A 26131-nucleotide genomic window follows, 5' to 3' on the forward strand; every position below is an offset into this window, starting at 1 on the left:
CTCCGAGTCGTTGTCATAGTACAATAGACCATCAATTAAAATCTTCGGGAAGACCGTAGTACACGGAATGAAATTTACAAGGTTTCTATTGTATCCAATAAGATGGGTAGGTATTCTTTGAAGTTTGATCGGTAATTCCCTTCGCAATAAATCTGACAATCTTTCTACATGACTGTAGACGTGAATTTACTTACAGTTACCCGTATTAGAACCGCAAAGCCACTCTTTGTTGCCTGAATAGCAACGTCATGAAATCAAGACATGATTAGCCGTCTTTTGCAAGACAGACTCATGAGCATCCTTACATTTTCTCAATTTTGTTGAAGGTGATTTCAGCATTTCGGGTAGTCTAAATAGAGGATTCGGTTTGTTCCATATAAACAAGACGAAGTTCCGCGTAAACCTCCATCAAGGTGCAAATGTTGACGTAAATCGCAGCTTCCCTGATTCTCGAATTAAGGTACAAGAGTTTGTGGATCGTTCTCTCAGCTATATATAATGCCGTGAAAAAGTTATCTCTTCCCCACAACATATTCTGAGATACGAGCTACAGGGCAAGGCAGACAAGGTGTGAGGGACGGAGACGATCAGCTCCAGTAACTACACGTATCTTTGCTATCTGTCCTTCAGTTGAAGTCACAACGAAGCTGATTCTGAAGCCCCTGCTTGCATATTACTAGACACGGACAGGCTGGGAATCAGGGCTGCGGATACCACAGCTGGTGGCTTCTGCTAAGCTCCGCGGGAAGACAGCCAGAGTCCCGCAAAGCTTTTCCTAAAGAACGTTCCGCGTATATCAGATACCGGCACAGGCTTTAGGAAAAATTTCATACATAAGGTGCGCCTCAAGGATTCCATTGTGCTGTGGCGCAGCATTGAGAAGTAATCAAAATCGAACGTATAAAATACTGGGCTTGGAAACAATATTAATGCATGACTATCACTCACCTGCTCACCTGCTCACCTGCTATAGCATGGGTAGCCTTTCCACGCGCTCCTGGCAAGTGTCCGCTTCTGAAAGTATTTTTACTGTGAATCACGCTCTCAATGACGTTCAGAGCAACATGGAGACTGGGGTTGCTTCCGATATACAGACTCGTGAGGTGAAGAGGAAGAACCCGAAGCCCTGCAGTAGATGTTCTGACATGCGAAAGAAAGTGAGTGACATCTTTCAGGCTTGCTTGCAACAATGAAAAACGTCCTTCACATTTACTACCAGTGTGATACTTCTCCTCCATACTCACTGGCAAGATGTAGGGAATGCACCAGGGCGAACATTCCTACTTGTCCACCTCATAGGCCTCGTCGTTCCAAGGGATCCAGCCACCCATCCATATCACCAAACGTAGCCTCTCCCAACTTGCCGGGGTCGATCGATACCAGTGCTACACCCATTGGTTTCACGGTGAGCATCAAGTCGCATCATGTGGAGATAGTGGACGGGTAATCTAATATAATAGGTTGCTCATCAGATCACCGAAGCGGGAAGTGAGCCTTATCATCTTCGATGCCAAACCATGAATCGCACAGCCCCAGCTGAATGCCCTCAGACAGACTTGGTGCTCAATAGTTTTGGCGCCTGTATTACATCCCAATCAATGGAATCAAACGGATATCCTTCTCCATGTGACAACACTGCGCTTTGTGCAGGCGGCTATACACAAGAGTCCCTGTTTCGCCTGAATGAATTGGAATCCGAGGTCGTGACAGACTTCTGGAATTTGATGCTTCCTACTCTCCTTGCTCCAGCATTCGGGCCTGCATACTTGCCCACCCAATAGCTGTACAGTTTAGTGACGTAGTATGCCCTGTAGCTAATACTTGGCTAGCCAGATAATCAGACTTGCCAGTAGGCTAAATCTGAATGGAACTTATGCACCGTTACATGAGTTGATACACCTCCTTAATAAATGCATTGATCCGTATAAGTTTCATGCAGGTAAGTGCGGTAAGATAGTGTATGTGAAGAATGGCACATAGTATGTTTGCAGAACTTACATAGGAATATAAATCCTGATGAGCCGTTCTCATTCTTGTCCAGTTTTATCCAGCAATGTGAGTTGCTCGGCTCCCATACATTAGATTCGAATGTACGGCATAAATTTCACAAAACCTAAGGTGTGATCATCCTTGCGGGTAATGACGTACACAATACGACCCAATTGCTCGGCCTTGGGCTATTCAGAATTAACTGCGGCCCTTGTGTAGACAATACGTGTTGTGTCATGCTTAGGGTTAACTCATACACACAGATAAAGGTATGAGAGCATCCCTTAGTCCTTGGATGACAGAGAAAATCGGGGGGATCAATACCAATCATACTGCTTGAAGCAGGAAAGACCTTGCCAGTCAAGAAGTCCGCACTCGATTGCTTGAACGGGCAAATCAGTTGTGCGACTACAACATTGTTTTGCTTCCGCGACTTCGATTGTCAGCGTCCCGCATGATTCCGGAGGCTTGCCTAGACTAGTGATGACTGAAAGCAGCGGATGACAACGTAAAAATTATAGGAACAGTCAACAACTCGAAACCACAGGACAAACTATTGTCTTTATACGGAAGCACAAGGTACACACTATTATCATCGACTTCTTCGCCACCTTATTGCTTCTCTCATTACAGCGGCGAGGAGAGGCACAGCTACGGGAGCTAGGAGGGGTGTATACACCGCGAGGTTGTGCTCGGGTGGGAAATAGAGCAAAGCAAGCATTCCTGGGTTGAAGAAAGCGCGTGATGCACGAGTAAGGGCCTTCGCGGAATATTGCAGCGTAAGCTGTGGCGAGTCGCGTACTACCGAGTACATCTGGATATAAATAAAGGTACACATGAGCGCTTTTTATCGGAGGACAAGAAGAACCATACCAGGTCAAGTGCGTCAAGTGCCCCGCCGACATCTTCGGTCACGTCCTTACCAACTGGCATGCCCTCTATTTGATGCACCAGACTTACGATGCTTGCAAGAGTGTCTTTGCTTCCTTCGGCATTCTCGTATGCGCGACGTCTAAGTAGTGCATCTAGTTGCCAGTCCGATACTGTCTCGCCTGACTTGACGCTAGGGGGAAGGGGCGCGACTCCGAGTAAGGACAATAGTTGAGCGCGGAACACCGAAAACGCTGGATACAACTCCCTTGGTGATAAATGTGACTCAGAGGAGGGTGAACTTGGGTTGTGAATGAATATGCTACCCCACTGCGGGATAACAAATGCATTTGATTCTGTTGGTGAACCTGTCAAGCTTGTGGTCAGGACGAACCGGAACAGTAAACCTGGATTCCTACCTTCATCATCCAAAATTCGTAAAGGCCTCCTACTCGCAGAAGGGACAAAGATAACGAAGTGCAGAACGGGATCATTTGATACGCTCGATGCTAATCGCCAATGGTTAACATATGTGAATCTCCGCTCCAGCACGACAACTCACACAGTGTCCATTCTGCCGAATTTACGAACACAGACAGCTGCTCCTGAGTTAATCCGAAGCTTCCACCGTTTAGCTGGACGGGCTCAAAAGCCAGTGGTGCAAAAAATTGTACTTGACTTTCTATAGTGAAATTATGAAGTGTCGATAGCCTCCGCAGTACAGGCTGTATTTGTCCTACATGTCACAGGTGAGCCGACTGGTGGAAGAGATAGACATAAAGATCCTACGGGCAATCGCGGTTTTCACATCCCAACTCGGGGGGCAATCCCCTGCAGCTGCATCTTCATTCATCAGGCTAAACGCCAACCGATATCGTGGCGAATATTGTACAGTCTGTTGGTTTGCACCAAAACTTGAAAGCCATAGCTTTTCAAGTATATTAGAAATGGTACTGGATACATTACCTGAGAGAATGAAATTAAATGATGTTTGGCAATCTGGAGTTTATGCGGCTCACCAGAAGGCATAGACTTCGTGCCTACTACCAATTTTCTTCCGACGGTACGTGCTTCGACTTCCTCGGTATCGATCGCCACGGCGTACTCCGGCGGCTCGTCTGGCGCTTGAAAGTGCAAGATAAGCTTGACCTGGGCCACCTTCAAAATGTAGACATGTACTGACTACCCGACAGAATATCCACAGACACTGTATCGTTGAGCCCCAGCTCATGGATACGAGTTCTTAACGACTCTTTCACGGATGTCGCTATGGGTTTCGGCAAGTCATCGTCTAAGGATGCACACAATTCGTACTTGAGCTAAACACAGTTCAGCGGCAAATCCGTTGGTGTAGATCAAAATAACTAACTTGCTTCGACTTGAGACTCCTGACGCGTCCCTCAGGCAAAGGAAGGCGTGTAATGCTAGTTGTCGTCCACCACAACGGAATAGCCAATAACACAACTATCCAATAAGATAGCAGGATTCCTCGACGAGTCTTGTCCGACTGAAATGAAACGTTTTTAATAGCCTCATCTTGATCCATAAAACCGCAGCGAGACTCCCGAGGATGCTACGCTTGATGGAGCAGTGCTTGTCGCGGTTTGGGGAAAGTACTTTGAAATTAAAAATATGTCGCCGTTTCATCAGTCGGAAACGGCAGGTTGTTCTCATCTCCGCTCACGTGATCTTCGTCGCTTGAAACTTGAATTGACCTCAGTTTGTTTCTCTCTGAATCTCTCCATCATGCCCCTCCGCTGGGCTTCTCTGGAATGAAACTGGGCGACAGCTTGCGCACATACCAAATCCGTCACCTTCTGTATCAAAACAAGACCAATCCGCCGTCAATCCACGGAAGGATATTTCTTTGCTTTTCACAGACACCTTTACAACAGCGCGGGTTTCATTAATTTGTCACCCGAGAACGGCTGTTCAACTGCCCAGAAAGATTTTATCACTTGTTCGAACTTGATACTTGTGCCTTCACCCGGTTATTTGGCAAAGAAGCCGCATTTTTAGCTTTTTCTCTGTTTCCTAACGGGCTTTGTTAAACCGCACTGAACATTTACACACTACTATATTCATGATGGCATCCCACTACGATGTTGGTCTATGCAACTATTTCTTGCTCAGGATCAACTAACTGGACAGCCCCTTTTTATTAGAGATTGCCAGGTCAATACGCCACTCAGCGTTCTCCGATTGCCGGGGCTTCACGAGGCGAACATTACTATGAAAGGGATCGTCGCGTTGTTTATCCTCCAAGGCCAGAGGCAGAATATCCCGAAGAAGGGCATCCTCCCGCAAGACGGATAGACAGGCCTTATTATCCTCATGATTATACTGGTGCACCAAGAGAGTCACGTGCAGAAATTTGGCGTCGGCCGCCTCCGGGTTATGCTCCGCACGCATCACCGCCACTTCCTTCGGCCCAGTATCGATTCTATCAGGACACCAGACCTCCGCATTCTCCTCAGTGGGAAGAGCGTCCCCGGTGGGAGGAACCTCCAGATGATCGAAGTTTTGAACCGTCAGTTGCATGGCTACACCGACGGGAACCCTCCCACCCTCGCCTGTAGGTTTCACTATTTTCAATGTCTTGCCTTCCTAAAAATTCGAATAGGAACTCCCTATTAAATCCTGCCCCTGCGAGTCCTCTTGTAGATGATCACAGATGGCGAGAACTAGCTCCGACAGCAGTCGATCCAGCACCACCCCGCGATTACGGTCGGGCATTTCCCACGGATTATCATCCATATGACGATCGTCACGCAACGTACCACGAGCGACCTCCGCCTCCCGATCCACATATTTTTGTACGTAATGATATGTATAGACAGCCTCTGCACGAGCGCCCAAGTCCACGCCACTGGGAGAATCCTACTTACCGACCTGAAATAATTCCAGCCGCTCGTACTAATAGACCTTCTGCTATACGAGACTACAAGCGACCACGGCAAATGTCAGTTGGCCAGTCTCCTGGCCTTTCGGAACATGAGGTGCCCAATTGGACAAGAGAAAGACACGTTGAATCTAATAGGAGCTCACGGGAGGGTTCCCTGGTTTCATCTGTCCCAGCCGTTCCAGGTGACCGAGAGCGAACATTGACAGGTTCATCACATTTTGGAACACATCGAGTCACTGCCAGTGCTACTCCTTTAGTATCTCCTGCAAAATCTTCGCGGATCATCAGGGATGTCTCCAGCGACGAGTTTGAATTCTCGGGTGACGAATCCGTCTTGGGACAGCAGCGTCGTACACAAGCATTGAAGCAGACTTTGAGCGATTTTTCGCGGTCACGCGAACACGCCAGAGAAAATTTTGCACGCAAAGAAATGCAAGGCAAGTAATGCGATGTAACTTGTAACGGCATGGTCTAAAACGTTTATCCAGGCTCTTCGAGCGATCCTGCTCATGTTGTCCCAAGCCATCCACCGACAATAGCAGCGGAGAATCGACCTTCACCTGTGATCCGCCACGCATGGGACCCATCTACCGATCAATATGTACCAATTGTCGCTGACAATGTTAGAATACCATTACAGAGTGAAGGACGTATGCGCCGTTCCAATGTGCACCCATCATCGTTTGATTATTCCAGCTTAGAAAGCATTGAAACATTTAGGCACGTTTCTCAAGGTGAGTATCAGCCATCACCGCGTTTGATCTAGTGTAGTTCACTTGTGCAAATAGCTCAGCATGGTTCACCAGCAAGTCGCACCCATGGTTCACCTGGGAGAAATGGGACCACCGGAGCCTCGCCTTTAAAGGCTATCCAGGGAAGTGGATCGAATAGACAGAGAGTCATGAGTGTACACGATTTGGTGTCTCCTAGCCCTGGTTAGTGTTTATCTTTTCTAGCTTATTTAAGTGTTTTTTCAAGGAAAGCTAAGCAATTCGACCACAATTTGTTCAGTTAAACCATACACGTCATCTGCGTTATCTCGTAAAGCTCCCAGCCCGTTACTGCTTGACGATGTTAACATGGAGGACGGAAGCCTGCATGTGGAAAGACCTCCAGTAGCTCGAGGTCCTATCGCTCCGGAAGTAGTAGAAACAGAGACTGCGCGAGCTCGTTTGAAAAAGCCTGAGGAATATCCGTACACTCAGCCAGACTATTTAGTAGCATCCCAAGCCCATACAGGCTCTCCGCCTAGACTAGATCGTCGACATAGTCCGTCTGAGGAACCATCAGCGATCGGATTTTCTCAAATGGCAACACCAGACATGTGGACTCCAGATCCTGATGCAGATAGGACACTTGCCGAAGTGGAAGCTCAAATAGCAGATGCACGGCTTTCTTCACCAAGGCCACCTGTCTTACTTCAGCCTGGGGAAAAGCTTAGTCAAGACGGGACAATGCGTATTCTGGCACCACGGGCCAAAGCGGACGAAAAGGATATAACAGAGATGCTTCGTAAAGCCATCATGTTACGCCGAGCTTTCGATCCTCAATCGCGAGAAGAGAGAGTCAACCCAATCCTCATGGACAACTTGGCTAGATCTGACGGACAAGAGCAAAAGCTGCCCTCGGTCTCAGGCGACGTGGTTGTGGAAGTCGTGGATCGTATACTTGCACAGAACGAGGAAGAACACCACATGAACGTACGATCTCTACTAGCAACTAAGTTCGCGGAACAAACGGAGCTCTTGGCCGAGAAAGTGCAGCGCTTACGGAACGAATACATGATGCTACACGAACGATGGGTGGCACACTGTACACATCTCGATTCGTTATTCAAGGCGAATGATATGCAGGAAGCCTTGACACAGGCAGGCCGAACAACGCGTCGTTCCGCTGCGACGTTGGGAGACGCGGTTAGATCTGACCTTGAGATGGAGCAAATTATTGCAAGCCTCGGTAATGAAGATCTGACAGACCCCAATCATTTGGCGGTTCGCAACGTTGCGAAGATACCCGACATGATCTCTGTTGTGAAGGGCTACGTTGATCATATGTTCGATGACACAAATAACGTGGTTGACGATCCGGAGGCATTCTACGATCCGCGAAGTGGTTTCTTCGACTGGACACCCGAAGAAGAGGCTATTTTCTACGCTAAATATGCCGAATACCCTAAACAATTTGGAATCATCGCGGAATCGCTTCCACACAAAACACCTCAACAATGTGTTCTGTATTATTACATCCACAAGAAACGGCTCGTTGACTTCCGGAATGCTGTTAATTCGGGTAATGGACGACGTCGGAGAGGGGGTGGAGTACGCAGAGCCGGAAAGCAGAAAGGAAACGCCCTTTTGGCAGATGTCGCGCAAGCTGACAGCAGGAGACCTGCTGGACGCGGTAGGCGACGTGGCAGAGGAGGGTTTGCCGATTCTGGAAGAGGTCGGGGTGCAGGTCCACCCCCCTCGACTGAGGAAAGCGTGGACGCCGACCCTCGGCCTAAGCGCCGTAGAGTTGCGGTCAGATATGATGTCGACGATGCCCTATCTGCAGTAAGCAGTATCCCCAACTGATGCTATCGCTTTCGTTTTCAACACTGCATGATACAGGATACTGATAATACCCGAGAGACATCTGTTGCTCCGCCAAAGAAACGCAGAGGGCGAAAGCCTGGGCCTAAGCCAACTATTTCTGCTGATAGTCCTGGAGCAAGTCCCGCTCCCGGAGACGGGAAGACCAACGATGCAAGCGAAACTCCTGGTCCTGGTCGTAGGAAACCCGGAACTACATCGACCTATTGGTCTGAATCCGACAGGGGTACATCACAGGCCTGCTCTTCATCCCTTTCGGGGATATACTGACATTATTATTGCTCGTAGAAATTTTTATGCGTCTGTTGGGTCGATACGGGAAAGATTTCAAGCGAATTTCTATGGAATTACCAAACAAAGTAGATCATACACATTACATGATCGTGATTCTTCGATGCTCATTCTAGTACCTGTTCAGACTAGTGTCCAGGTTGGCAATTATTACAAGAACCACAACAGAGAGCTAGGTCTGGAGAAGATAGCCCTTAACGCTATGAACCGTGTGCGTTCTCCGGAACAAGACATGTTCGTAAATGTCTCGAGGGCAGAAGCAGCACAATCACGAACGCCTACGGAGGAAGTCTCCGCAGAACAACTAATTGACAGGCAGGTCGCAGATGCAACTTCTGGCGTCGGTGTCTTAACGCTAGAGCAGAATGGCAAACCAGGACAATCGGTTCTTAGAGGCGCGGTCAATCCACGTCCTTCGAGCTCAAAGTCCGTTATCAATGTTTTGAACCCTGATGCATTTCAGTCGGCAGGGTCCAGTAGACCGCGAGGAGTGATCATCTCTTCAAACGGACAGTCTGCGTACACACTTGGAGTATCTCGTCAACCTGCTCAGCCACAGAGTGCTGCGACTATGACGTCTTCGATGATTAATCTCCAGGAGCGCCCATCGTCTTCAAGTCCGCACCGTTCGGATACAGTCCAGGATATTGCAGAACAGAGGCAGGTCAGGCCACGTTCCGCGGCACCCACAACACAATATACCTTCCACCCTCAAATGCCCGTGGCGATTCCGGCTGGTCATATACGCCCGACTCCATTCATGCCTGGGATGGCGAATGATGGATTTTCTCCGAGTAGCATGGTACAAATGTCGCACGGCCTCGGGGACTTCCGTGTCCAACAATTTTCCGCTTTTGGAGTCACTCCTCCATCTCGAGGCCAAAGCTCATCGCAACCTCCGGCCGAGAGTTCAAAGAAGCCTGCACGACAAGAATAATCTGTTATTACTTATTTCTCTTCCCATTTCTCTCTGTTCATTTGGTTTTCTATTATTTATCTTGAATTATACCGTTTCAATAGGATTTTTGGTCTTCTTTTCTGTCGTTTCATCCTGTTCTATGATCTTTATTGGTAGTGCTCCTTTTGGTTTTTTACGATTGTGGATGGTAGTGTTTGGAGGTTAAATATTTTACTGTCTCGGTATTATAAAGGCATTGTCATCTTAATTCACCCAACCCCTGTGTTATTATTACTTGACTACTACAACTGTCTGAATATGAATGAGTTTATTCGGTAAAGAAGTTAAGAACGTGGAGATGTCCCATTAGGTCACGTGCATCATATTGTTCCAAGTCGTTGTCATATTGGTGAAGCAGTTCCTGTATTCTTCTCAAATCAATCTGAGTCTGCGTTCCAAGTACCTTATCTATCCCGGTTCTGAAGAATGGGAAAGAAAGCGGCGGACAAGAAACCTGCAGACAAGAAGGGTGGTTCGAAGAAGACTGATAATACCAGTGACGAGAAGGCACAACAGGGCAAGGTGAGTTCTCTTTTCGCCTTGATACATATTCGCCCTTTCGGGTTCTGTTTGTTTTGGGACCGTTGATTTAGAGATGAATCTAATTCGTCCTGATGTCCTTGATGTTCTTGCGGTTTGATGCCAGTTTGTTCAGCTCAGGATCACTGACGTTTCTTGTATCGCATTCTTCGTGTTTATTTAGGGAAAGAACGGAGGCTTGAAGCCCGCTACGGCTGTCAACGTACGACATATCCTATGCGAGAAACAATCGAAGGCTTTGGAGGCGTTGAAGTTACTTGAGGTGCGTTTCGGCAGTTCGAAGGCAGATGCCACATTTATTAGTTATTAATTTATGTGTCCTACCGTTACACGACCCGTTGTGTTTAGGAAGGACAAGCATTCGATAAAGTCGCGCAGACGTATTCAGAGGATAAGGCGAAGGGTGAGGTTGTCTTCTATATAGTATTTGGTCTTCTCATATTGACCTGAAAATCATAGCGGGAGGGAGCCTTGGTTGGATGTCCCGCGGATCTATGGTCGTACGTGTCTTCCTCACTCCTGTACCTATCGAGCGTGTGCTTCCTAATTACATGCTTTATTTTGAATACTTAATGTATTTAGGGTCCATTCCAGGAGAAAGCCTTCGAACTCACTCCATCAAGCGTGAACAAACCTATCTACTCACCACTTGTTAAGACAACCTTTGGGTACCACGTTATCATGGTTGAGGGAAGGCGTTGAGGATAATGTTAATAAGACAGAACCAATGGATGACTGCATTTGTTCAGGCGCAGGTACATGTATATTAATCGCTCTTGCTTTCGACTGGAACGTTATTATACCGAGTTCTTGAACGGGATCTTGATTGTATACTTTTATTATAGTAATTGCGTGCATAAGATTCTTAAATCATCATAAGAAACTACAGTACAAAAGAAACGGATTGCTATATATATAAGAATTTGGCACTGCAGGCGGGTAGGGACCTTCTACGTTTCTTTATATTCCTCATGCCAAACAATTATTTCTGGACTTTCAAACCTCTACCCATTCATTAACCCAGATCTCCCTCTTCACAACCCACCCTACAACCCTCACCGCCGCACCAACAACCCCCTCCACTCCTTCCCCTCCTTTCAAGCCTTTCGATTTGAAGAGTGAAAGCAACGCCTTCCAACTCCTCACATACCCCCTCACATCACTAACAAAAACCGTACTCCCTCTAATCCTCTCCTTCTCATTCTTCAACAACGTACGTAAGGCGAGGGATAAATGTGCAATTATGGGTGTTAGCGGGCCGAGGTGGGATGTGAGTGGGGAGGAGGGGAGGAGGTGGAAGACTCGGAGTCGTTTTGTACTCTTTGGAGGTGCAGATGAGTCTGACTCCTCTTTTGAGTCGGTACTGGTAGAGGTTGAGGATGGGGAGGAGGAATGGGAGGATAGGGCAGCTTTGATAGCTGGTGAGTCGATGAGCGATGTGAGCGCACGAGAAACGGCGGTACGGTACGGGTCGTTCGATAGATGTTCGTCGAACGTAAGGATCTATGAACAACAAAACCAGTGGCATAGAAGGATGAAGTACATAAATCATCCATTCTTCGTCCCGGAAAGTAAACCAAATTAATTGACTTACCGTATCTATTTTATTTTCCAAGATAAACGGTAAGACCGCACCAGCTATGCCATTCGGAGCCCAGTTTGCAGCTTTAAGTTTCCTACACGCACAGCGCCAAACATGAAAAAGTCAGTAAATCAACTCGCTCGAGAAGAAGTACCAATAATCGGTACGGAAAAAGAAATAAAAGTTATAAGTAGAACATACGATAGATCAACTGGAACTCTAGCCCTTCTACTCTCTTCAACACCCATAACATCCCAAAACGCCCTCTCACTCTCACCCCCCCATTCCTCTCCTTTTCCTTCCTCGCCCTTCCCCTCATCGGGATCCAAAGAAACAACCCACAACCCCAAATACTCCCTCCTCTTCTCCTCACTCAACAACCCAATCGTAGGCATCACCCTCTCCACGTCTCTCATCCATCCATCCCCACCACCACTATCCCCACTCCCAGGAAGGAGAATCATAACCCTTGGAACAATCAACTCCCCACTACCCCCGACCAACTCCCCAGTCACCCTATCCCTAATCGCACTAAACGGCCTCAAAGGCGCCTCAGCACTCCACAACATTTGCAACAGCGGGATGAGTAGGAAGAGGAGGCGGAATGTTAGGGTCGGGCCTACATTCGTGCCCGTATTCGCGTTTGCGTTTGCATTTTGAGGTGGAGGAGGAGCAGGAGCGGTAGTAGGGGTGTTCACGGAAGCACGAGTAGTAGACGAAGCGTCATCGGCGACAGCAGTTGATCTGGCAGTTTGATTATCACTAGCACTAGCTTTCGACTTTGCTTGCTGTTTCGACGAGCCCTTCGAGTTCCCAGCTGTCTTTCGCGCCATGATGGTCGATAGCGCCGAAGAGACGAGGTGAACTGAGATGACCTCGTCTCTTCTCATGTCGGGTAGTGCCGTCAAAATAAATGGAGGCTAAATGAATGCTCCAGTTGAACCTTACTGCCGAGATACTCCCATGCGTCCATCATTACTACTAGTCTAGTAAAAATTACGAAGCATATATCCTAGGTCTTTTCAAAGTATTTTGCTTGCTGTATCTGAGGTCAGCAATGACACCGACATTCACGCGCTGTGGCTCTTCTACCGAGCCATGACGTTCACACCAAGCCTTATTTGCAAATATGCTTCAAATGGTTCAAAATAACAAAGCAGCGTGGAGGAAAAACTACACTCCCAAAAAATAGCTGTACAAGCGTCATCAAATGCTGCTAAGTCCTATCACATCGCGTACCTTAACACAGGCATACATTCAGTATCGCTAACGGCAATAAAAGGTGAAGCAACCTACTTTCGTGTCCATTCTCTAGCTGTCGCCTCGTACCGTGCCCGGTCAGTCTTATACAAGTGTGCAATATCAGGGACAAGCGGGTCATCCGGGTTGGGATCTGTCAGCATCGAGCAGATCGACAGGAGCACTGCATGACAAAGGAAAAGGAGGAGGGGAAAAATTAAGAGGCGTGTAAGCAGTGCTACAATTTTACCGTTGTGACAAGTGAAGAAAAAGCAAACATGCCTTTGGAGATCGTCAGTGCCGGAGACCACTGATCACGCAGGATGTCAAGACAGATCGATCCGTTTGCGTTGATGTTCGGATGGTAGATCTTGGTCGTGAACGAGACCTTGGGTGGCTTAAAGGGGTAGTCGGTAGGGAAGACGATGGAAAGGAAGAATACTCCGCCCGCATATGGCGAATCACCCTGATAAGGCGGAGAAATTGCATAAAAACTGCGTCAGATCGCGCTTGATCGCGGGGCATGCGGAGACAAATGAAGAAAGTGAAGAGCGCAAGTAAGCCTGCCACATGTGGCAGACTCACAGCCAAATACAAACAAAACCAGAGACACACGGCAAAAGGAAAGAAAGTGGATCAAAAAACTGAAAAAGCCACTCACCGGACCCATGATAGTTGCTTGCCAGTTGAACATGTTGTCTGCTGACGGACCAGCGCTGCATGAGGAGGGCGGGTCACGTCCGAGGTCAATCAATTCCTGTGGATTTTTGCATACAGGGTGAAGGGTAACGAGGTCAGTAAGCGCGTCTAGCAGGGAGGAGGCGGTGCGGCGCTTAATGCCACCTCCTCTAACACGTCTCACGTCGACGAACTCACCTTGTTAATGCGCTTCAGAGCCATTGCAAGTGGAAACTAGATGAAAAACTTGGAAGCGGGCTGCGGATGTGAAGGTGAGGTCACGCGAGGATGGGGGCCGATGAGCGGCGTTGTCGGAGGGCAGATAGCAACGGACGATCGTCGCGATTAGACACAAGAGCACGGTAGACGGCGAAGAAGCGGGTTGTGATGAGCAAAACGGACAGAAATGAGGAGGAGGATGGAGGACTCACTGGATGGTGGAGGGCAGAGTGTGGTGGAAGAGAGATGATGGCGGTTGCAGACAAGCGAATATCACTGACGGGAGGTGCCCATACACGTCACATGACTCAGCTTCGGCTTCGCTTTGGCACTGGCCACTCTACTAGTATTACTACCACTGACTCACTGCATTTGTAAATCGCGAATAAAAAAATAACCACTTTCACCCCTATCTATAGTGTTAATTGTCTATTATTCACAGCATTTAGGCCTTGCGCATGGTTATACGGGGCCAATGACCCAAAGCGTACCAGAGAAAAATAACAATAATAAATCCATTCAAGTAAGCTATACATCTTACGACGTATTATTACTGTTGTCCGGGTTCGTAGTATTAGTAGTGTTAATGCTAATAGTCACAACTCCCTGACTGTCTTCAGTGACAGAAGTTCCGGCAGTACCCGGTGCTTGTGCAGCGACAGGTGGGGCGGCGGTTGTGGGAGCACTGGCCGCACTAGCGCTGGCTGCGGGAACAGCAGTGACGGGAGGTGGTGCACTAACAGGAGCAGCAGGAGGGACGGATTGAGTATTGTTCGAAGGCGGCGTCGCCACAGTATTGGAAGTAGCAGGCACAGGAGGAGTTGTTGAGGATTGGCCACTTGCGTATCTAGCCAGGACAAATTTATTAAATTATTGTTCAGAACGCCCAGAGGCACGACGTCAGATGCCACACTTACTTTTGTGTCCATTCCCTAGCAATAGTCTCATATCGTGATCGATCATTCTTATACATATGCGCAATCTCCGGCACAAGCGGGTCATCCGGGTTCGGGTCCGTAAGTAACGAGCAAATTGATAATAACACTAATATCAATTCACAATGGATATTTTCAGCACTCGTATTATGGGGTAAAGTTATAATCAAGAAGAATGTATACTGACCTTTCGACAACGTCAAAGCAGGAGACCACTGATCCCTCAAAATATCCAAACAAATCGACCCATCGCTATTAATATTCGGATGAAAAATCGTCGTCACGAACTTCACTTTCGGAGGTTTGAACGGGTAGTCTACAGGGAAGTGGATGTCCACGTCGAATATGCCTCCTTGGTATGGCGAGTCAACCTATACACCAGGAAATATCGTCAGCTCTCGGTATCGTCAGATGAATCGAGCAGTTGCGAAGGCGACATGTGGCGAACCCTCGCAAAATAGCACTCCCAACGACCTCTTCTTCCAACAACTCGGAACGAAAGACGAAATGTAAAGCCAATACACACCGGACCCATAATTTTCGCCTCCCACTTAAAGATATCACTCCCCGTATCGTCCTTCAATCCCGCACTACAATTCGGAGGAGGGTCGTTCCTCATATCGTTTAACTCCTAAAAAAAAGGAATAAATTATATAGTTAGTAAATGATTTCGATTCAGTATGAAGAATACAGATGGTAGGAAGGTGAGATGTGGCGTCTATCTTCGATTCCCTTGCCTAATGACTCAAGGATATAGGAATTTACACACCTTGTTTATACGTTTCAATGAAGCAGCCATGATTAATCTTCCCTTTTCTCTACCTTTCTACTCCTGATTTATGAGTTGAGAACAGTGGCGTCAAACCCAAGATTCGTAAACTATCAATACAACCTCCTCTAGTACGAGAAACTCAAACGCACACACCTCAAATTTTCTCAGGTGGACACGTCTTTAAACGTCAATGGATATGAGGGAGGACAAGCCAAAGAGTAGCCACGCAAAGGTAGCGAAAGGAGGAAAAGCAGTCACCCTTCCAATCGTAACCGCTACTTATACTTAGATTGAAAATTCGTCTATACAAACGGAGATAATTCCCTACTTTGCGGTGTAAGTATCGTGTAATTGGTGTCGGCGTCGGCGTCGGCAAAAGCTCAATACCAGGTTCCAACACGGACCGACGGATGACAAGGGGTTCGTCACGCTGTATCGGTACGATTTATGTTGGAGTTATTCTTTTTATGCAGGAAAGGCGGAGTCGAGTCCATGATTTGGGATAGGATATGTCGATAGCTAATGTCAGTCACGTTCCTGCTCTGCCGAAGTCAGTTGGAACCTGCTTTTCTCTGCGGTTTGAGCATTCTGTGTCATCAGGACTGAGCGTGAGGTGTAGTCAACATAAAGATTTGTCAAGTGAAGCACATTGGACATTTCCAGGCTGGGCCACAACTATGTGTAAACATCTTACGTAAGTAATAGGGGATTTCGTAATGATTGTTTCTCCCCTATAATTACTTAGCTACAAACTCCCCGCAGACAAGGTCCGCTGAACCTCATCGCCGTGGGGTCAGAGCTATGCGATTCATACAACTCAGCTGAGAAAATAGCAATGTTGTCAGCCGTTTGAATGACCATTGGTAAATTAGTAATTGAACAAAGCCGAGCTCACAAAGTGCAAGTGCAGAGCGTTTGAAGTGCCGCTCCAGTGTCGTGTAATTAACATTCTGGATACCAAATCGTGTGCTTGTTCCAGCGTTCCATTCCAATGTGTCAACCATCGCTATAATTATAAGTTTATGGAATACCTTGCGATTTAAGAACAGTCGAGATGCGTACCCCAAGCGAATGTTCCTGCGAGAGGAATGTTGTCCTCGTGGATAGCTAGAAGAAATTCGCCAAGATAGGTCATGTAGAAATCTATTTCTCTTGATCAGGAAGCGTCACATAGTGAAGAGAAGGATTGATCTCACTTGTTCGATCAGCGTCGTCAAGGATGTAAGCAAGGTCCGTGCGAATACCCTCCTCCGCCTGCGGAAAGCCAAACTCGGAGATATACTACATAATTTATCAGAGGCCCGTTATGAACTTATGAGCCATACTTCTCAAACATACGATTTTATCGTACGGCCAACGCTTCTTGAGCTCTTTCAACTCATATCTGAGATTTTGCGGTGTCGCGAAAAGCCAGTTCTGCGTTGGTTCTGGGACATATCCTATAGGCCATCCCGTCGCAGAATCATAATACACTTGTACGTTACATGTAGGCCAATTAGGGTCACTTGAGTTCGCGGCGCAAGCTGATATTTCGTTCTCTGGTGCTGCGATCCAAACACCTCGATATAGGTCAATCGCGAAGAAGTCTGCCGAGCCTATTCATCCAGACCGATAAGACATCCTTTCAAGCAGGAAAGACAAACGTATGCTAGCCTTTTATTTCCTTCTTTTCCTCTTCGGTAAAACGGGGCAATATCGTCTCATTCAAGGTATCGGTCATGAGTTTGGGCCAGTCTCCCGAAACATATACAGGTTCACTAAACATTCCAACGTAAAACGCCGCATTGCGCTCCACAGCTTCGAAATCCTCTGTCGTGTTAGTTTGCCATGGCTTGCCTCTATGGACAAAAAGAAAATAAAGGAAAATTTCAGTATCTGAGATACTTTGATTCTACGTGGCTGAACGCACACAAAGCCGTCATTCTTGAAAGCGATTTCGCCTTCTATTCCCATTTCTCGAAATGCTTTCACCGCTCCCGCATGTGCCTTTACTGTAATTAAGAGAACTTTCGTCAGTATGCACAAATAAGATATAGTCGAAATTACATAGATAATAGGCACAATGGTACATAGCATTACCAAGCGTTACGTTTGGCGACAATGTTGTATCTATAGCGTTTGAGCATTAGTAGGCGTTATTGAAAGAATATTACGCACTGAACGGATATTCGAGTATCTGGGAACAGATAACATGAGGTTCGTTGAACGTATACCATTGTTTTACTCGGCCATTATATGCCTTAAATACAGTCGTCGCATAGCTGGTTGCAAAATCTCTAAGAATAGCGCAATTCAAAGGGAAATAAGGCTCACTTTACAAAGTCGCCCACGAACTCTTCAGAAGTCATACCACCATAGTAGGCACTTAGAGCGAGTGGCATGTCCCAATGATCTGAATGAGGAGAATAGCTGTCAGTGAGCCTGGGTGAGGGCGTCGCGGAAGGAAAACATAACATACACAGTGTGACGATGGGCTCAATTCCCAAGGAAATTGAATAATTAATTACTGGAATGGATTAATGAATAAGAAAAAAATGCTGATCCAATCGATCAGAAAGACGTACAATCGGAATAGTGATTCAAACCCTGCTGGTTCACGGGTGAGTCTCTCGTCCCGAACGGGAAGATTCGTGCCCACGAGATCCTGCAAAGGTTCTCCGCGTGAGACATGATGATTATTCAATTACTGTAATTTCACATGCATACGAGAATGAGTGGGCATTTGAATCCAAGAGCAGCCGTACGAGCCGTATCATTCTTGTAAAGCAGGTATTGGAGGTCCGTGATATCCCCGTTAGTATCGTCAATGACAAAACCGGGTTGGCGTTGAGCCCAATCCCAATTGGTAGGTCCTTTGCCTTCCAGCTTAACAGCACCTTCGACTTGGTAAGCTGCAGTCACGACCCCGAATTTGAAGTTCTTTGGAAGCTTGAGGTCCGGAAGCACCTTCTCGGGAGTAACTGCATACCACGTCGGGTATACGGGAGGAGCTGAGGCGGGTAGAGTAACTGGTACTTCTGCTTCGACTGTGGTAGTGAACGGCGGGTCTTCAACTTCACCAGCCTTGCAAGAAAAAGGTCCGTAAGTTACGTGAGATAAATACGGGTTAGTAGTCGTGATAACGTACGAGATTCCAGAGCTCATCGAGAGTTTCATTTTTATAAGTACGCGGGATAGAACCGATCGGGATAAAGGGAGCACTCGTCGGTATCACTGTGGTGGTTGTACTCAGGGAACCGGGGAACGAAGTAACCACAGTAGCAGGAGCAGACGTAACCGTCGGCATCGACGGAATAAAACTCGAAGGACTTGACTCAGGTAGAGTCGACGATGCACTTAAAGAGAAAATAGAGGTCGCACTTCGTATACTACTCTGGGCTGCACATGCGGTGAGTAGACAGAGGTGCCAAAACATGAGAGTGCGTAGAGTGGTCATAGTGTACGAGTTGTATGTCGGCACGAGCACCCAGCATGCAGGTAGTCGTCTGACCCCTGTATTATATACCAACTTCTTGCGACATTGTATCAGCAAGCAGAAAGTGTGACGAGAACTGCGGATTGAGCGTATAATACACTGTACTCGAGCAGTCAGCACTGATGACATGGAAAGGCGTCAATCTTTCTCGGTAATTGCAATCTAGTCTGGCTCAGCTGATCCTACGTCCAAGACGAGTTGAACATAGGATATACATTGCTCGAATAGGGTAAACATGGATCTTGGCACGTTTGATAATGGAAGCAGAAGTTCAGGCATCAGGTTCTATCCCTGTTCCAGGTGACCCGGGAATAAATCATGACTTGCACTACAACGGAACGGAGTGCGACGGACCGTATTGAAGGAATAAGGGCATCGGTATTTGCGAAGATATGAAGTGTTCTTCACAGAAGAGGTGTAGGGACATTCATTGACGTTGAAGAGAAGACGCGTAGAACAAATTCAGCAGTAATCGAAAAGTGAGGTCATCGAGCACATTGGATATATCACTAGACTAGACAGATTTGGTCGAAATGCAAATACGTACAAATAGCTTACGTATGTAACAAAGATGACGAATATGACCTACTGCCTCTTTCAATAAGTTAAACTGCACGATCCTTCCAAACCAGGAATATTGAATCTCATCTGTAGAATACTCGGTCAAGTATGACCGATACTGAGCGGTACGAGCGGTGGCCGGAAGTATATATGCCACCACCCGATTAGGGAGCTGGTCCAAATGAAGGAAAGTAATTTCGAAACGAGTGTGGATGTTATCAGTAAAAAACGAGTGTGGGAGTAAAACGAGCGTGGTAAATATCATTGAAACGGGTGTTGCCCTATATGTCCCTCAAGGTCTCGAGATCGTCTCTAAGATTTACGATTTGTGGGAATTGTAGAAATCCGCTGCGTGAGCAGTAATAATAATGTCAACGTTTGAACTGCAATCGGAAATCGGATTGGCAAAACTTACAGAGTGCAATCGCTGAGCGTTTGAAGTGCCGTTCTTGAGTTGTGAAGTTGACATGCTGAATTCCGAATCGTACACTTGTTCCAGAGCCCCATTCGGCGTTGTCCAGCAATGCTATGTTTAAAGTTTACTGAGCACCTCGCATTTACGAATAAATACGAATACTTACACCAAGCGAACGTTCCTGCAAGTGGGATCCCGTCCTCGTGGATAGCTAGGAGAGCTTCACCAAGATAGGTCAGGAAGTAATCTATTTGCTCATCAGATCGTGCTATAGTGACCGGACGATTGATCTTACTTGTTCGTTCAGTGTCGTCAAGGACGAAGGCCAGGTCCGTGCGGAGGTGTTCCTCTCCCTGCGCAAAGCCAAACTCGCCGATATACTGTTAACTTTGTCAGAAGATCGTTAGTGGAAAGCATCACTCATAATAACGTACGATCTTTTTACTCGGCCAACGCTTCTTGATCTCGCCTAACTCAAATCTGACGTTTTGTGGTGTCGCCATGAGCCAGCCCGCTTTTGCGTCTGCGGCGTATCCCAGAGGCCACCCCGTCGCAGAATCATAGAACACCGGTATGTTGCATGTAGGCCAGTTGGGATGACTTGAGTTCGATGCGCAAGCGGCAATACCATCCTCAGGCGCAGCGATCAAAGGGCTTCGGTATGGGGCAATCGTAAAGACGTCCGCCGAGCCTGCTCATCCAGACCCATGAGACATCCCGACAAGTGGATACAGTAAAACATAGACTTACCTTTAATCTCATTCTTTTCTTCTTCGGTGAATCGGGGTAATATTGTCTCATTCAAGGTATCCGTCATGATCTTGGGCCAGTCTCCTGAACCGTATACAGGCTCAGCGAACATTCCTATATAAAATGCTGCATTGCGCTCCACAGCTTCGGCATCCTCCGTCGAGTTTGTCCGCCATGGCATGCCTCTACGGAAAAAATCAGGACCTAATATACTTTAAATGTACGTGGCTAAACGCACACAAAACCATCATTCTTGAACGCGATTTCACCTTCTATTCCGAGTTCTCGGAAGACCTTCACCGCCTTTGCGTGTGCCTTTACTGTGAACATGTAATAGGTCTCGTCAGTACGCGGAAAAATGGGAAGTTGTCGACATATTGAACTCACACAGATAATAGCCACAGTAGTACATAGCGTTGTCGGCCGTAACGTTTGGAGATAAAGTCGTATCTATTGTGTTTGAGCATTAGTTGTTAGGCGTTGTAGAAGAATATTACGCACTGAATGGATAGGTGGTTATCTGAGAACAATAAACATGAGGCTCGTTGAACGTATACCATGTTTTCACTCGGCCGTTATAGGCCTTGAACACAGTTGTCGCATAACTGGTTGCAAGGGCTATGAGAACAGAATAAATTTGGGAGAAAATAACTCTCACTGTACAAAATCGTCCACGAATTCCTCAGATGTTATACCACCGTAATAGGCACTAAGAGCAAGTGGCATGTCCCAATGAACTGAATAAAGAATATAGAGGTCAGTCAGAACCTCGCAGGAAGGAAAAATGACATACAGAGTGTGACAACGGGCTCGACTCCCAAAGAAATTGAATAATTAATCACTGTAATAAATTAGATGAATACCAATGTCACGGATTATAAAGACGTACAATCAGAATAGTGATCGAGACCCTCCTGGTTCACTGGTGAATCCTTCGCCCCGAACGGGAAAATTCGCGCCCATGAGATCCTGCAAAGATTTTGAAGAGTGAGTCATGAAGATAATTCGAACTGATTTAACCTCGAATGCGTACGAGAATGAATAAGCATTGAACCCAAGAGCAGCAGTCCGTGCCGTATCATTCTTGTAGAGCAGATACTGGAGGTCCAAGATATCTCCATTGGTCCCGTCGCTGATAGCGCCCGGCTGACGCCCAGCCCAGTCCCATCCGGTTGGTCCTTTGCCTTCCAGTTTAACAGCACCTTCAACTTGGTAAGCCGCAGTCGCAACCCCAAACTTAAAGTCCTTTGGAAGCTTGAGGTCCGGAAGCACCTTCTCGGGGGTAACCGCATACCACGTCGGATATACCGGAGGAGCTGAGGCGGGTAGAGTAACAGGCACTTCTGCCTCGGCCGTAGTAGTGAACGGTGGTTCTTCAACTTCCCCGACCTTCCAAGAAAAAGATCAATAAGTTATGTGAGATAAATTCAGAATTGTATTATCATAACGCACAAGATTCCATAGCTCATTCAAGCCTTCATCCGAATAATCACGCGGAATAGAGCCGATCGGGACAAAGGGAGCACTCGTCGGTGTTGCTGTGGTCGTGCAATCCTCGGAACTGGGGAGTGGAGCTGCAGGTGTAGGGGTAACTGTGGATGCAGGTGGAGCGGAACTCAAGTAGCTAGAGGTCGCCCTCAAATAATTAGTCTGTGCGGCACAGACAGTTATTAGAGCAAGATACGAGACCAAAAGAGGGCGTAGAACAGGCATAATAAAAAAAAGGTGTATGCCAGTGCCCTTGTCTAACCCCCGTACGTTTTATATCTTTTTTCTTTTGCAACATAACCGCTAAACAGAACGCTTGACGAAGAAGCGTGCATTGGGCGCATGATACCCCTTTTCCGCCCCGAGGAATTGATCGGGTTCGTTCCCCTCAAGGGAAGGCGCCCGGAGAAAAGCTCTTGGATCCTTGGCGAAATAAGCAAATATGGCAGTGAGTAATGTCCCGTCAGAGCTAGGAACGTTTCTTTTTTCGTTCTACACCATCAGATCAGTGTGAGCCGAGCTGGAAACTGTATAGTCTGTAGCCAAGATCCAAACGGCGATACATGTAACGTTTGACAATTTGTTTTAGACATGCCGTCGAAGATCGCCATGCCATACGTGGTTTAGTCGATACGATCCTATCCTAGTTCATTTTTGTAATTCAATCCAATTGGATGACGTCCTGTGAAGATGTAGAAAGTTAGTAAACGTTGCAAGCGTAACAGGCTCCGCTTTACAAATGGTATGACCGAGGCAGGATGAAAGTGGAGACGACGGTTGCATGGAGAGTAGGCATGAACCCTGGCGTGGTCGAACATACGCAGAGGCTTGCACATCGAAGTTTCCACCACCGCGTCAGATGACGCAAAGAAGTAGATCTTGGCTTGTGCACGACGGCGTACGGCAGACTGTATTGAAGCAGAAAGGATGTTGCTACTTGCAAAGACCTACTGCTATTAAGACTGAGAAGGAATGCCAAAGTAGAAACGAGCGAGTCGTGCAAATTGGATATTTCCATATCAGTCGCTTAACAGCTTAGCACAAGTACTTTACGTAATCAAAAGTTTGTGTCGTGAGTAGTTTGTTTGTCCTTTAGTCGACCAATTAGCTAGCTACACGATGCCTCCGAAATAGCGAAACAGAGAGTACTTCATCTCAACTCCGTTCTTACGACTTATGTGAATTATAGAACTCCGCTGCGAGAGTAGAATACCATCACCGGTTTGAAGAGTTGTTAATAATTAAATAAAGCGAAGCTCACAAAGTGCAAGTGCTGAGCGTTTGAAGTGTCGTTCGAGCGTCGTGTAATTGACATTCTGGATTCCAAATCGCGTGCTTGTTCCGGAGTTCCATTCGGCGTTGTCCACCATAGCTATATTGACAGCTCACTGAGTACCTTGTGATTCAAGAGGATTTGAGACACATACCCCAAGCGAACGTTCCTTCGAGTGGGATGCCGTCCTCGTGAATTGCTAGGAGAGCTTCGCCGAGATAAGTCATGTAGTAATCTATATGGTTTGTCAGATCTGGCCACATAAAAGGAGGATTGATCTCACTTGTTCTGTCAGCATCGTCTAGGATAAAGGCAAGATCTGTGCGGATACCCTCCTCTGCCTGTGCGAAGCCAAACTCGGCGATGTACTAGGTAATTTGTTAGAAGTCTTTTAATGCTTTGTAGCATTTTAAGACATACGATTTTATCGTATGGCCAACGCTTGTTGAGCTCCTTCAACTCGTGTCTGACGTTTTGCGGTGTTGCGGCCAGCCAGTTCGCAGTTGCTTCTGGAGTGTACCCAATAGGCCATCCCGTCGCGGAATCATAAAACAATTGTATATTACATGCAGGCCAGTTGGGGTCACTTGAATTAGACGCGCATGCCGCAATTCCGTTTTCCGGGGCTGCGACCCAAAGGCTTCGGTAAAGGTCGATCGCGAAGAAGTCTGCCGAGCCTGCCCATGCAGATTGGTGAGAAATCCTCTGAAGGTGATGAAATAAAATACCTTTAATCTCCTTCTTTTCCTCTTCGGTAAACCGTGGTAATATTGTTTCATTCAAAGTATCGGTCATGAGCTTGGGCCAGTCTCCCGAGCCATATACGGGCTCGCTAAACATTCCGATATAGAACGCTGCATTGCGCTCCACAGCTTCGGCATCCTCCGTCGTGTTTGTTCGCCATGGCTTACCTCTATTTATGGAGAAAATTGAGGACCCGAAATAATAAAAAGACTATGCAATTGAACGCACACAAAACCGTCGTTTTTGAACGCAATTTCGCCTTCTATTCCCATTTCTCGGAAGACTTTCACTGCTCTTGCATGTGCCTTAACTATGAACACAGAATGGCGGTGTTAGCATCCTCAAATCGGAGGTGGTCGACATATTGGACTCACGCAGATAATAGGCACAATGGTACATAGCATTGCCAACCGTTACGTTAGGTGATAATGTTGAATCTATAGCGTTTTAGCATAAGGAAAAGTCATTAGGTAACCTCACGCACTGAATGGGTACGCGAGTATCTGGGAACAATAGACGTGTGGTTCGTTGAACGTATACCATGTTTTCACACGGCCGTTGTAAGCCTTGAACACAGTTGCCGCATAGCTAATCGCAACGGTCATAAGAATACGAAAACCTGCATACGAAAAACCTCACTTTGCAAAGTCTCCTACGAATTCCTCAGACGTCAAACCACCGTAAAAGGCACTAAGAGCAAGTGGCATGTCCCAGTGAACTAAATAAGGCATAAGGAGGTTGGCTGAGGCGTCGCAGAAGGGAAAGAAGACATACAGAGCGTGACGACAGGCTGGACCCCCAAAGACAGCGAATAATCAATCACTGCAATGGATTAGAAAATGCCACTTTTGTCGACCAGAAGGACGTACAATCGGAATAATGATCTAGACCCTCCTGGTTTACTGGTGAATCACTGGTCCCGAACGGGAAAATTCGCGCCCACGAGATTCTGAACAAGGTTTGAAGAATAAGTTATGAAGATTATTCAAACAGATACAACTTCGATTGCATACGAGAATGAATGAGCATTGAACCCGAGAGCAGCAGTCCGCGCCGTATCATTCTTGTAAAGCAGATACTGGAGGTCCACGACATCTCCATTAGTACCGTCAATGATAGTACCAAGCTGATGTCCACCCCAGTCCCATCCAGTAGGTCCCTTGCCTTCCAGCTTGGCAGCGCCTTCGACTTGGTAAGCGGCAGTAGCAACCCCGAACTTGAAGTTCTTTGGAAGCTTGAGGTCTGGAAGCACCTTCTCTGGAGTAACTGCATACCACGTCGGATATACCGGAGGGGCAGAGGCGGGTAGCGTGACTGGTACTTCTGCCTCAGCCGTGGTAGTGAACGGTGGTTCTTCGACTTCTCCGACCTTTCAAGGAAGAAAAAAGAAACGTCCGCATGTTTCGTGAGATAAACAAGGGATTCTAAATTGTAGTGACGTACAAGACTCCAGAGCTCGTTGAGTGTTTCGTTTGTATAATTACGTGGAAGAGAACCTATCGGGATGAAAGGAGCACTCGTCGGTGTCACTGTAGTCGTTGTACTCAGGGAACCAAGGAGCGAAGTGACCATAGTAGCAGGTGCAGAAGTAACCGTGGATGTCGATGGAGTGAAACTCGAAGGACTTGACTCAGGTAGAGTTGAAGATGCGCTTATAGATAGTCCAGAGGTCGCGCTAAATATACCACTCTGAGCAGCACACGCACTGAGCAGAGCGAGATGCCAGATCGAGAAAGAGCGTAGAATAGTCATAGTGTACGAGTTGTATGCCAGTGCGAGCGCCCAACATGCACATCGCCGTCTGACTCTCTCACATTATATACTAATTTATTGCGACACAATCGCAAGAAGCAGAA

At 47.0% G+C, this 26131-nt stretch overlaps 10 protein-coding genes across 10 annotated transcripts; 3 read left to right on the forward strand and 7 right to left on the reverse strand.

The window, feature by feature from the left end:
- Positions 1-1064: 1064 nt before the first annotated feature.
- FOMMEDRAFT_32416 (uncharacterized protein) lies at positions 1065-1781 on the forward strand (the record flags this gene model as incomplete). The annotated part of the gene is made up of 4 exons (XM_007271967.1): positions 1065-1157; positions 1220-1405; positions 1473-1488; positions 1651-1781. 4 exons carry the CDS (start codon positions 1065-1067, stop codon positions 1779-1781), a joined length of 426 nt encoding a protein of 141 aa, XP_007272029.1.
- An 800-nt stretch (positions 1782-2581) lies between these two features.
- Positions 2582-4454, reverse strand: FOMMEDRAFT_115195 (uncharacterized protein; the record flags this gene model as incomplete). The annotated part of the gene is made up of 8 exons (XM_007272008.1): positions 4229-4454; positions 4043-4178; positions 3879-3983; positions 3649-3825; positions 3422-3595; positions 3279-3368; positions 2863-3227; positions 2582-2803 (listed from the first exon to the last, which is right to left on the reverse strand). The coding sequence occupies exons 1-8, from the start codon at positions 4403-4405 to the stop codon at positions 2582-2584; spliced, it is 1446 nt and encodes a 481-aa protein (XP_007272070.1). The 5' UTR covers positions 4406-4454.
- Positions 4455-7248: 2794 nt separating this feature from the next.
- On the forward strand, positions 7249-7956 carry FOMMEDRAFT_61060 (uncharacterized protein; the record flags this gene model as incomplete). The annotated part of the gene is made up of 1 exon (XM_007271978.1): positions 7249-7956. A coding segment is annotated over one exon (708 nt), but the record flags the coding sequence as incomplete, so codon positions are not given.
- Positions 7957-10325: 2369 nt separating this feature from the next.
- On the forward strand, positions 10326-10846 carry FOMMEDRAFT_98282 (FKBP-like protein; the record flags this gene model as incomplete). The annotated part of the gene is made up of 4 exons (XM_007272009.1): positions 10326-10406; positions 10493-10547; positions 10604-10644; positions 10727-10846. Coding segments are annotated over 4 exons (297 nt in total), but the record flags the coding sequence as incomplete, so codon positions are not given.
- A 155-nt stretch (positions 10847-11001) lies between these two features.
- On the reverse strand, positions 11002-12616 carry FOMMEDRAFT_171583 (uncharacterized protein; the record flags this gene model as incomplete). The annotated part of the gene is made up of 3 exons (XM_007272010.1): positions 11002-11647; positions 11739-11820; positions 11928-12616. The coding sequence occupies 3 exons, from the start codon at positions 12614-12616 to the stop codon at positions 11141-11143; spliced, it is 1278 nt and encodes a 425-aa protein (XP_007272072.1). The 3' UTR covers positions 11002-11140.
- Positions 12617-12850: 234 nt separating this feature from the next.
- Positions 12851-14106, reverse strand: FOMMEDRAFT_143656 (ubiquitin-conjugating enzyme E2). Its single transcript, XM_007272011.1, has 6 exons — positions 14075-14106; positions 13842-13901; positions 13627-13722; positions 13248-13431; positions 13023-13149; positions 12851-12965 (listed from the first exon to the last, which is right to left on the reverse strand). The coding sequence occupies exons 2-6, from the start codon at positions 13863-13865 to the stop codon at positions 12953-12955; spliced, it is 444 nt and encodes a 147-aa protein (XP_007272073.1). The 5' UTR covers positions 13866-13901; positions 14075-14106; the 3' UTR covers positions 12851-12952.
- Positions 14107-14534: 428 nt separating this feature from the next.
- FOMMEDRAFT_24276 (ubiquitin-conjugating enzyme E2 4) lies at positions 14535-15605 on the reverse strand. Its single transcript, XM_007271959.1, has 4 exons — positions 15567-15605; positions 15324-15428; positions 14985-15168; positions 14535-14906 (listed from the first exon to the last, which is right to left on the reverse strand). The coding sequence occupies exons 1-4, from the start codon at positions 15594-15596 to the stop codon at positions 14776-14778; spliced, it is 450 nt and encodes a 149-aa protein (XP_007272021.1). The 5' UTR covers positions 15597-15605; the 3' UTR covers positions 14535-14775.
- A 489-nt stretch (positions 15606-16094) lies between these two features.
- FOMMEDRAFT_32421 (glycoside hydrolase) lies at positions 16095-19005 on the reverse strand (the record flags this gene model as incomplete). The annotated part of the gene is made up of 13 exons (XM_007271968.1): positions 16095-16171; positions 16465-16575; positions 16632-16712; positions 16766-16850; positions 16908-17164; positions 17328-17407; positions 17479-17560; positions 17616-17678; positions 17727-17845; positions 17883-17990; positions 18134-18213; positions 18276-18632; positions 18697-19005. The coding sequence occupies 13 exons, from the start codon at positions 19003-19005 to the stop codon at positions 16095-16097; spliced, it is 1809 nt and encodes a 602-aa protein (XP_007272030.1).
- Positions 19006-19834: 829 nt separating this feature from the next.
- Positions 19835-22985, reverse strand: FOMMEDRAFT_24280 (glycoside hydrolase family 1 protein). The gene is made up of 14 exons (XM_007271960.1): positions 22223-22985; positions 21804-22159; positions 21660-21739; positions 21564-21611; positions 21429-21507; positions 21272-21375; positions 21158-21220; positions 21009-21090; positions 20771-20955; positions 20455-20711; positions 20316-20400; positions 20187-20267; positions 20021-20131; positions 19835-19953 (listed from the first exon to the last, which is right to left on the reverse strand). The coding sequence occupies exons 1-14, from the start codon at positions 22481-22483 to the stop codon at positions 19925-19927; spliced, it is 1821 nt and encodes a 606-aa protein (XP_007272022.1). The 5' UTR covers positions 22484-22985; the 3' UTR covers positions 19835-19924.
- Positions 22986-23499: 514 nt separating this feature from the next.
- On the reverse strand, positions 23500-26027 carry FOMMEDRAFT_98283 (glycoside hydrolase family 1 protein; the record flags this gene model as incomplete). The annotated part of the gene is made up of 13 exons (XM_007272012.1): positions 23500-23630; positions 23686-23766; positions 23815-23899; positions 23952-24208; positions 24260-24444; positions 24504-24585; positions 24650-24712; positions 24760-24863; positions 24915-24993; positions 25050-25097; positions 25145-25224; positions 25289-25644; positions 25719-26027. 13 exons carry the CDS (start codon positions 26025-26027, stop codon positions 23500-23502), a joined length of 1860 nt encoding a protein of 619 aa, XP_007272074.1.
- Positions 26028-26131: the final 104 nt, after the last annotated feature.

This window comes from Fomitiporia mediterranea, assembly GCF_000271605.1.
Source record: "Fomitiporia mediterranea MF3/22 unplaced genomic scaffold FOMMEscaffold_20, whole genome shotgun sequence".
Lineage (NCBI taxonomy): Eukaryota > Fungi > Basidiomycota > Agaricomycetes > Hymenochaetales > Hymenochaetaceae > Fomitiporia > Fomitiporia mediterranea.

Coding starts and splice junctions, on each gene's coding strand:
- FOMMEDRAFT_143656 (XM_007272011.1), bottom strand. CDS start 13,865: ATGGCTCTGAAGCGCATTAACAAG. Junction 13,723..13,841: donor CTCTGAAGCGCATTAACAAG/GTGAGTTCGTCG, acceptor AAAAATCCACAG/GAATTGATTGACCTCGGACG. Junction 13,150..13,247: donor GGCACTGACGATCTCCAAAG/GCATGTTTGCTT, acceptor TTTGTCATGCAG/TGCTCCTGTCGATCTGCTCG.
- FOMMEDRAFT_24276 (XM_007271959.1), bottom strand. CDS start 15,596: ATGGCTGCTTCATTGAAACGTATAAACAAG. Junction 15,169..15,323: donor AGGCGAAAATTATGGGTCCG/GTGTGTATTGGC, acceptor CCTGGTGTATAG/GTTGACTCGCCATACCAAGG. Junction 14,907..14,984: donor TGCTTTGACGTTGTCGAAAG/GTCAGTATACAT, acceptor AATTGATATTAG/TGTTATTATCAATTTGCTCG.
- FOMMEDRAFT_24280 (XM_007271960.1), bottom strand. CDS start 22,483: ATGCCTGTTCTACGCCCTCTTTTGGTCTCGTATCTTGCTCTAATAACT. Junction 21,376..21,428: donor TTCGTGGACGATTTTGTACA/GTGAGAGTTATT, acceptor CCTTGCAACCAG/TTATGCGACAACTGTGTTCA. Junction 20,401..20,454: donor GTTGGCCGAGTAAAAAGATC/GTACGTTATTAT, acceptor CAAAGTTAACAG/TATATCGGCGAGTTTGGCTT.